This window comes from Semicossyphus pulcher, unplaced genomic scaffold (assembly GCF_022749685.1).
Source record: "Semicossyphus pulcher isolate SPU_LCO1_2020_fin unplaced genomic scaffold, fSemPul1.0.p SCAF_12, whole genome shotgun sequence".
In the NCBI taxonomy this organism is placed as follows: Eukaryota; Metazoa; Chordata; class Actinopteri; order Labriformes; family Labridae; genus Semicossyphus; species Semicossyphus pulcher.
The window spans coordinates 10,405,020-10,415,528 of record NW_027211626.1 but is presented as its reverse complement, the minus strand read 5'-3'; the positions used below and the strand labels follow the sequence as shown (position 1 = coordinate 10,415,528).

Here is a 10,509-nt window from a genome sequence, read left to right as displayed (position 1 = left end):
AAATTGTGACATAAAACATGTAAACAAAAGTCAGAACAATAAAAAATATTATACGTTGCTGTTAAATGAGTCCCTACAGATGCTTTAACTGTATATCAAAGCAGGGAGATAATAGTGTCTATGATGATATAATGATGATTTATTGCATGTAGATCTCATGAGGTCCTCTCTGTGGTAGCTACAGCGTTAATAGTCCCGGGAAGCCCCACCTCCACCACCACCTTTTATGCTAATTTCAGCGTGATCTGTGCACGGACAGGAGGGAGCCGCTGAGCGCTGGATCTGTGCTCTGCAGCCTGACTGCCTGCTGCTTAATGTCGATGAGGCTTTGGACGCACACAACCTGTCTGCTCGGGACTATTTTTTTTTTGTGAACGTGTCAAGTATAATGCCGCCGCTGCTGAGGACGCGCAGCTGAACGTGAATCTCGTGGATCCAGCCGGTGTTTAGAGGAGAGGTGAACGCACCTTGCATCCAGCCATGGGAGGTCAGATCACCAGAAATACCTTCTACGGTAAGCACATCGTGGCATCACGCAGCAAGATTCTTAATTAATAATGATTATTAGTGATGTTAAAATAAAAGATGATATAATCGAGCTGTGCGCGTGCAGCTTTAAGCCTGCGTGCATGAAAATAGTAGGCGTCCTGCATGGCAGCCTAAAATATATGACAAGTGAAAGTAGCTGCTTTAGCCAAGTTTTTACCACCTTCTGTCAGTCACGACTGGATTTAAATAAGAGGGAATATAAAATGGAAGTCTTGTTTTTCAAAAGTGTTAAAGCACCAATTACAGCATCACGTCATAAAAACATCTGCATACAGAGACTATAGTGAAAGACGTCAAACAGGACAAACTAAACCAAGTTGGTTCAAAACTTTCTCACCTTTCTGCAATAATGTCAGCTTGTTTGAAGTGTCACAACTTTATCCCCCTCACTCACATGCCTATCAACTGATCATGTTTACAAGGCATAATGATGGCAGTGAACAGGTGCACTTGGTGTTTTCATGGTTTCATTTTTAAATTAGGTCAGTCATCAGTCAAGTTTTTTTGGCTGACACGTCCCAGACAAAATTAGTGTTTTATATCCTTAATTACTCTTTGGCTGTAGTTGGCAGTGATACATAGACACAACATGAGTGATTCAACTTAATTACTAAATTGCCTTTAGCATGAAAGTGTAACGTGACTCACTATTGCTGCTGATGACTGACAACTGATGACTTAGACAATTTAAAAGTCGCCCCAATAAAAAACGAAATCTATAAATTATGTCTATACAAACATTGGTCAAATAGATTTTTTTGTATTATTACATTTAGTAGTTTATTTATTAGTTAATTGCTAGAAAATATTAATTTCGATAAATCGCTTTTTAAGAAAAATGAAAAATATTCTCTGGTTCCAGTTTTTCCAGTGTGACTGGTGCTGTTTTTCTGTGATTAATGTGACGGCAAATTAAAAATATTTAGTTTTGGATTGATGGATGATCAAGATATATAAAGTAGCCACCTTTTTGTCTATTTCATAACATTTTAGAATTTCATGCAATCTTATTGAATGTAGGGCTCATATCTCAATTCCCAGATGGACAGATGGACACAGACAAATCCATACAGGGTTCTTTTTTCCCCCCCAGTTTCCCAGTTAGAGGCCACTGGTGTAAAACAAGAATGTGGGTGCAGGCAGGGCCGCTGCTAGACATTCCTGGACTCTTGACAAGAGCTCAGTCAGGACCCTGAAAACCATGTCATGTTGCAGGCTCTTGAATCCCTCAGCTCCCGCCTCTCCACATTTGGCCAACTTTAGGAATCTCTGTGTGACGTCACGTCAGCACAGAAGTCAAACACTTTTTCAAAGACGGGTGGTTCATTTGAATTTCATTTTAATTTTGAAATGAATATTAAAAGACTACTAGCTCTTGTTCTGCCTGATATCAGACATACTGACATTTTTAATGTCAGTCTGACCTTGACTCCACTGTCATCAATTTCCATGGTGGATTGGATTTTCCCCAACCAACAATCACAGAGCAATTTTTCTGTGTAAATCTAACGTCTAAATTGACTTGAAGCCATGCAAACATATTGCATTTGCTGGGTTTTATGTCGATTAGAGTGAAGTTAGAACAAAACCACACTCATGCTTGATTGATGAACACAGCTTGACAATGCTTGATAATCCTTATCAGCCGTGTAAGTCCCGCCCCTTTGCACTGCTGACAAATTGTTAGTTTCAAATCAGTAAACTCAGGTCATGACCCAGGCACGCTACAGCAGCACCTATGATTTATCAAAAACAAGAGCTGTGGTTGATTTGTTCAGTATTTAGGTAATCGGAAGAATAATTGGGAACTGTCTAAATAATGAATCAAAGCTTTTGAGGTATTTTTCAGTAAGTGTGCCAAAATCTTCTGGTCTTACAAAGAATCCTGTTCTAGTTTTCTTCACCTCTGAGGTTAAACAAAAGAAAACAGTCCCTTCAAACAAATGTGTGTGATCTCTCATGCGCCCAGAACACACAAACGATTTATTTATAATAACTCTCCCTACAGGCCCCACCCTTATGATCCAATTCAGCCATTTACAAAGCAAAATACTGACACTGAAGGTAACAGCTATCAGACTACCTTGTAGGACCTGTATATTCTTTCCCTAGTCACAAAATTTAAATAAACAGCACTGTAAATGTAACAGGACTGAAGATTCACTCATTGTTACCTCTTATTTAATCCAAACAAGCTTTGACAAGAGACATATCCATGCCCTTCTGCTCTTTAGGACACCGCCTTTAAGTGCTTGTCTTATTAGAGAGACCAAGCCTTCATACTGATGTCACATCAAGGTGGAGCGTCTGTGGAGGCTTCTTAGTGAGAATAACGCAACACCAAGGAGCGCAAGAGGCCAGGGCCGCTCTTTGTCTCAGCATGTTCGTCATTTCTATTAAATGGCAGCAAAGGCAGTCATGTTGAGTGCGGCGTTACTTTGAGTAACATTATCCCTCCTTAAGATGCTCACCTTACATTTGTCATGGCACCACTCCTTTGTAAAGTCAGTGTTTACTCTGATGTCTCTGTCAGGTGATATGACCTTTTAAAAACACTTCAACAGCCACGTTATCATCAGAACCTTTGGCTTAAACAAGCTCAACTTTGAGTTAATCGAAATGTTTCTATTTACTTAGATTTTATATGTCTGAATGTCAAACCCGCTCAAAGACGCCTCAAATGTGAGAAAAAATGTTCTCCCGATTTCTTTGTAATATAGTGAGAATGTAAGAAGACATTTGATTTGCGGTTTGATGTGTAAGTGTTGCCAAACTATCCGCAGAGGCCTGTGAAGTGCTGCTTCTGTTTCCAGACCTTACAGGAAATACTCCATTCAGTCTCAGGCCTGGTTTTGATGGAGTACACAATACAGGCCTGTTTTGTTTTCCTGAAGACATCACGTCTGACATGACATCATGTTTGCAATATGGTTGAAGGATTTGTTATGACTTCATTTAAGTCCACTGTTGTTGCACAGAGCACAATTCGACATTGTTCTGCAGGGACAAGAGCATGCGAAGAGCTTAACAAATACACTGTACTGAGCCCAGAACACTTGGCAGAGCCGCTCTGATTGTGATTCGAAGGCAGAGGCTCTTTCTCCTTTCTACACATTAGGAGTTTTTACACTCATGGAGGGGAAATCGTGTCTTCAAACCTCCATTTCTGCCCTGATATCAGAACATTAGTGGCCTGTACTCAGAGGTCACATAATAAGTCATCTTCAGTCTGAATTGATTTATCTCCAGGGCGTATTATAAACCTCCTTAACCCTCCAAGGTCACTCAAAGAGGAGCTACAATAGCCATCAGCGACCGCCAGAATGATCAGTACCTCTCTCGCAGGCAGAAAACAAGCAGCTCCGTCACAGGCTTCCAATTGTAGGTGTGAAAAAACAAGCAGCTCTCAAGAACGAGGAAGTGTTAATTAGGCCAAAATTATTTATTTGGCTTCCGGGCTTGGCACATTGGCTACTTTCAGACCTTTAAATGTCATTGTAGGGAGGACAAATGAAATGCAGTGAAGAAAAGATGTATCCAACTACTTCATAGGGTTGACTTTGTCCATCTTATCAATCAGTCATAAATAACCCGGTGCTTACATTTAATGAGAACCCAACCTGTGCGAGTAAAGGCCTTCTGCACATCACGTTGACCTTGGTGTGGGAGAGAAACGTGGAAACACAAATGGGGACAGTTAGTCCTAATGAAAGGGAGTGAGTGTGAAATTATGACGACTTTGGGCAGACTCTTTATCCAAAAAGACAGATGTGGCGTGAAAAAAAGATTCTCCAGCTCTATTATGAGTTACTGTAAGTGGGATCAGTCGTGATTCATGCATGTTCACATGGGAACAAAATTAAAAAGCCTCCTGCATATTGTGAGTCAGATGTTCTCCTTTGGGTCTGCTCTTATTTTGCTGCTTCCTCTGACCGGCTTAGCACAATAAATGTCTCTGAATCTGATTAAGCAGCATTATTTTGTGGACCGGCTTGTGTTTATTTACTTCCTGTTTTACTCTGATGACGCAGGTAGGGTGTACTCGATTTGTAGGCATACATTTGAGCCACAACTGGGAGTAACTTGTAACAGCCATGCCTCGCTATTATAAGAGTGGCTTTAAATACACTGCTTTTGCAAGCTGAATGTATGCAGAGCTCCTTTTGGAGTGCTTAGCCTGCTTTCTGCTGTGCTAATTTAGCACCTAGCTTAACGTTGTTTTCATCCTCCCTCCGATTTCCTACTTTTTACTGATTATTGTACACATTTGTTCCAGCAAGGTGAGAATAAAAAGTCAAGCTCAAACCTGTTTAAATCTGGCAGGATGTAGGAAAGCAAAATGTAACAGGAAATGACCACTTTCAAAAATAAGAGCATTTTGCACAAACTTGTCGCAGCTGTATTATTCTCTATAATTACATAACCGAGGGAGCAGTCGTGTCCTTGTCTAGTATTTTCTTCCATTCAAGGACATTTCTGCATGTAATCTACTTTGCACGTCTTCCTTTCATGTCCACAGCAAGTGTGATGTTGCACTCTGCTACCCCGAGAAGCTGAAAGCAGAAGCTAAGGATTAGATTATTTCAGTGCATTTTTACTTAATTGGATGTTACAGGAGCTGACAGCAGGTCACAACCTGGAGTTCACCTCACTGTCAGTGTCTTATTTAAAGTGAAGCCTGCGGCGCTACACACTCACTAATCTAATATTCTAATCGAATCTAAAATTTGGGGTTTTTGGTGTAAAGAGAATTTCTTCAGTAATGTTATTTTCTGTTCCCCACCTGTGGAGCAAAATAAGCGACCTCTTTTCTCTCCCCGCACAGATTCTATGAACGGTCCGTTTCCCGTCACGTCCCACCGATGCCACCACAAGCCCAAGCGCTGCCTGCCCATCCAGCCATGTGGGAGTTTATCCGCCTTCCCTCTGCTCTTCCACCCCAGCGCCAAGGGCTCGCAGATCGTCATGGACATGTCTCATAGGACCGTCAAGAGGCAGGCCAGCTTCTGTAACGCCATCACCTTCAGCAACAGGCCCATCGCTGTGTACGAGCAAGTTCGGCTGAAGGTAAAAAAATAAATAAAACAAAGCTTGTGTCCCAGTAAGTTTATTCTGACGGTGTTTTGGGAATGTGATCTGTAAACAGTGGAAAGATAAAAAGGAAGAAAAGGAAGTCGATCATAAATCCCAGGATGCTACACACAGAATAGCTTGGTAAAAAATTGACCCAGTTTGGGTCAATAAAGCGCTGATGCAATACCGAGCTCTCTTTCAGTATGTTTTTTATTTTTCTTCCTCTTCTCGCTGCCTGACTCTCTCTCTCTCTCTCTTCATCCCCCGTCTTTACTCTCCTGTTTTGATTTTCTCTCTTTTCTCTCTCTGCTCTTGTGTGGGCCAAAGCAGCAGCAGCTTAGAACAAGTTTCCACTTCACCTATCAGGCCATCTATGTCTCGATAGTGAGAGAGCAGGGCAAGCATTGCCATGTGAGGAATACTGTTATCTGGCACGGTGAATGCAGAGTAAATACAGGTTCGAAATAAGACAAAAATCGTTTGCAGGTGATAAACATACCATGGGTAATAGTCTTGTTTTCTTAAAACAGATATTTAGCCATGCTTTAGCTCGGCAACTATGGCATCAATTGCCTTAAAATTTGTTACAGACATTGAATATCTGCCAAAGATTAATTGATATATCTGTGGTTATCCTTCCATGTAGTATTTAGCTCCATCATCAGGTCCAAAATGTAATTGTTAGAACTAATGACGTTTCCTTCAGCCTCAGATTACTCTGTGTTAAGTGCTAACTAGCAAATGTTAGCATGCTAACACACCAAAATTAGATGTAGTATTAGGTCACGAATTACCAACATTTAAGTGCTATCATAACGATAATGTTAGCATGCTGACATTAGCATTTCACTTAAAGCAATGCTGTGACAAAGTACAGCCTCACAATAGCTGCTAGCATGGCAGTGCTCGTAGCCGTTTAAGCTAATGGTCTACACAAAAAAAAGAGGAATAACATGTAAAGATTAAATTAAATTAAAATTATGTTTTCCCTTAGATCACTAAAAAGCAGTGCTGCTGGAGCGGCGCCCTGCGTCTTGGTTTTACAACCAAAGACCCATCGCGGATCAACCCAGACACCTTGCCGAAGTACGCCTGCCCGGACCTCGTCTCCCAGAGCGGCTTCTGGGCCAAAGCGCTGCCGGAGGAGCTCTCCAACGAGGGAAACATCATCTCCTTCTGGGTGGACAAGAAGGGCCGGGTGTTTTACCGGATCAACGAGTCCAGCCCGATGCTGTTCTTCAGCGGGGTGCACGTCTCGGAACCTCTGTGGGCTCTCATAGACGTCTACGGCCTCACCAGAGGGGTGCAGCTGCTCGGTGAGTCAGCCATTCAGAACCAAGGGAAGAGATTTTAGGCCATGCGGGTGACAAGCCTCTAGCGATTAGCAGGTTGGTTTGTCATTTGGTAGGTTTACCACTTTGATCCAGACTAAAAAAAACTAATGTTCAGTGGATATCATTGACATTTGACACAGACACTTATAGTGAGCAGAGGATGAATCCGGATGACTTGGATGAGTCTCACCTGGTGTCATAATCAGGCTGGATGTTTATTTTTCTAGTACCTAATTTGTGCTCAAAATTTAACATACTCAAGATGCTCAGTAAGGATGGTGAACATGGTAAATATTATACTGTGAAACATTAGCATATAAGAACTTAGCTAAAAGCACATTAGGCACAAGGTACGGCCTCAGCATGGCTGCAGACTCTTAGTCATGTAGCTATAATGCTTTTACTCTGGAAACCATTCCGCATCTGTTGATGTTTTTTCAGTGTGAGTGGTTAAAGGTGATGTTACATACAGCTGCTCTACTTTTCCCACACCCTCTAAATAGCTCAGTGGAAAAAGATGGTGGGAGATTAGGAAGATTGTATAGTTACCACGGCCATTAGTATAGAAGAAATTTCCCTAAAGGGGAGATTTCAAAATGTCTGAAATTTATTCTAACAAGTTCTCCGTGGTGGTTAGAGGGTCATTACATGAAAGAAATTAAGAGTAAACGGGTCCCCTCCGGTCGTTATCAGCGGTTTTGACTGCTCTGAATAATCTGGAGTATGTTTGGGTTGCAGATTGAGATGCATTCATGAAACACATCATGCGTTGAAAACAGCCGTCTCCAATTGTTGAAAACAATACAAGAGTATGCTAAATAGATAAATAGGAATCCTTGTGGACGCCTCAGTACTTATTTATAACCATTTCCACGAATTGCACTGCCCCTCTCCAAAGAATAGAGGCTGTCAGCACCCTTAATAAAAATAGAAGAGGCTCCCACGTTGTGTAGATAGTGCCATTTAACCTCATTTCTCGCGGTGTGGTTGACAGCGAGAAGCGTGCTATCTCGTGATGGGCTGTTTGGTATCCAGCACAAGAGTGCGGCTATCTGGGGTTCGCTGGCCTCACGGTGCTGACCAGCACGCAGCTCTTGTCGAAGAACAAGAGGAGTGTGTTGGTCATCCGAAGAGGAGAGACAGGAGGAGGGATGATGTCAGGTAATGACATGTCTCGGGTGTTTTTTTGTTGGACAATCAAACCACAGGAATGTCTCACTGTTTGGATCAAAGTCTGAGTTTGACTTAACGTGATCTCATTGCAATCAGTTCACACACAAATTCATATGTTTTACTGAAGAGCCTGCTGGCCAAACATTATTAAAAAGTAAACAAATTTCTGTATAGTCAAACTGCTTGAGAATGAGGCCAGCAGCCCTAAATCCCTTTGTTTCTTCTCTGGTTTTCCCACATTGATCACCCTCTTCCCCACATTGACGTCTTAAACCGAAAATCCTCTGCCCCTCAGCCAGCTGAAGGATCACTTGGCTATCAGCTTTCCTCTATAGCCCGAGAGCGTCACTACTCGAGAGCATGGTATATCTCAGAGGCCCTGTATTGTCTCGGCGGTTGGCTGCTGTTCAGCAAACACTTTGGCCCTAAAATATGGGCGGACACTTCAAAGTCTGCTGTTGTGAACTGGCACATAAGCGTATTTTCCTTTAACAGAAGGGTGCGTTTTCATTCTTAATGATGCTTACACAAGGGTCTGGAATTAATGCTGCACCAGCTGACAAATTGAGCCAAATTTCACCTGTTGTGGGTTTGTTATCACACAATCTGTCCAGGTGGGAATTTCAGTCAGTGCTGTTGTTTTCTTTTTTTTTTACAGGAGACAAATGGAGCGTGGAGCTGTTAATAAGTGCTGTGGAGGGCTTAGGTGACCTTGATTTGGCTTTTTAGATAAAAGTGCAAAACAGTAAAAATCTAGGAGAGGTTTACTGCTGACTTAGGAAAATAATGTGTTTATTAAAGGGGCACTCCATCTAATTTACATTCAAAAACCAGCAGTACCATTTAATAAGGTTTTTTGGGGGAATTCTCCATTGATTGCTTTTTATTAATGTTTTAAAGACAGTCAAAATCGACACAGCAGAACCAGACATATCTTTTTACTCTGCGCCTACATTACCCATAATGCAACTCAACCTCCCAAAATTGGTTAAAGATTCAAGTGTGTTATGCTAGTAGCGGCTAATGTAGCCTTCTGGCCTCAATCAGAGATGAGGAACCAGTAGCAAAAAATCTGGTAAACTAAATTTTTTTCTTACTCAGTCCTTAGCCGCAACTGACGCTGACTCAAGTGACATCACTTGAGGCAATTTATCAGACCGTATGCATCTCCCTCTGAAGCCACAAATGGCTTTATACAACTTTTTTTCTACATGCAGTAGCACTCCCAAGACCTATAAACAGACTTTGTTGTAACATTAATAAGGTAGGAGTAAGATGCTATTGAGATGCATTATGGGAAATGTAGGATTGCTGGAGTTTCATCCATATAAAAGGACTAAAAACGATGTTTCTTCTTTTAATCTATCTCTTGTGAATCCCCCAGCTTTATGAGAGTGCAGTAGTGCTAAATCACCGGAGTTCCCCCTCATGCTGAGAAAATAAATACACAGTATATGGGTAGTGATAACAGATTTCTCCTCCCCAAAACATTTCACCATTGTTTCTCAAAGCTGAATCATTCTTGTGCTGTGACCTCATTCCCCAGCTGACTCAGACCAATCAGCCTTCACTCTTTTTAATTTCAAGACCCGTGTAGTGAGCAGAACCGTATCTGATCACAAAGGCGTTTACTATGGGAGCAATGCATCATGGTTATTCTTATGAATTCTTTGATTTTTTTTGCCTTAACTAAATGGTGAACATTTTAAGCCCCTGATGACGTTGCATTACTGTCAAAAACATTTTAAAAAATAGGTAGATTTTTCCATACAGTGGCAGTGACTACTACTATGACGGGGATCCAGTTTAGCAGTCTAAAGTTTTTTTGAGCCCGCGATAATCCACATCAAACACATGCTCTGCAGGATTCTCATACCATTGGATCTGTCTGATCTTTTACTACCCCACATGCTGCATTTAGGAAAATATCAAAGCAGCTATACATCTCTTCCTTTTTCACTTGTGCTTTCTTTCAATGCAGCCTCCTACCAAACAGTTTTCCTGCCATCAGGTCTTATTCTGATCTCTAAGTATCTTTTCAAGAGCGGTGTTGTTTCCTCTCTAAGCTGTTATCAAGGGAGTGCAGTGCAGCAGCTAGCCACCCATGCAAGGAGTCAAAGGTGATCCTGAGATCAGTGAGACAGCTTGAAAGCTGAGATGGTGTTGCGTAAGAGAGGAAGCTAAATTAATCTGCTGAAATCAAACTGAGCCTGAGGGGTTGTACGGACCAACAATGCTGCCCATGCAATTTAAGAAAGATCTGTTACATCACCACACTTGTCCTACTCACGCAGCTATCAATAAAGACTGAAGTGCCTTGCTTGGGTTTTGTACAGAACAGCCTGTGCTGTTTAGGATGTGTAGCGCAATGTGAGACACA

The 10,509-nt window shown here is 41.7% G+C and overlaps 1 protein-coding gene across 1 annotated transcript in view; it reads left to right on the top strand.

Annotated features, from left to right (window-relative positions):
• The first annotated feature begins 306 nt into the window (after positions 1–306).
• The window catches only part of neurl1ab (neuralized E3 ubiquitin protein ligase 1Ab), a 32,822-nt gene continuing 22,619 nt past the window's right edge, over positions 307–10,509 (top strand). The window contains exons 1-3 of the mRNA XM_069658877.1: positions 307–514; positions 5,375–5,616; positions 6,617–6,938. Coding sequence (XP_069514978.1) covers positions 481–514; positions 5,375–5,616; positions 6,617–6,938 — 598 coding nt within the window. The 5' untranslated portion in view covers positions 307–480. The remainder of the gene's footprint in view (positions 515–5,374; positions 5,617–6,616; positions 6,939–10,509) is intronic.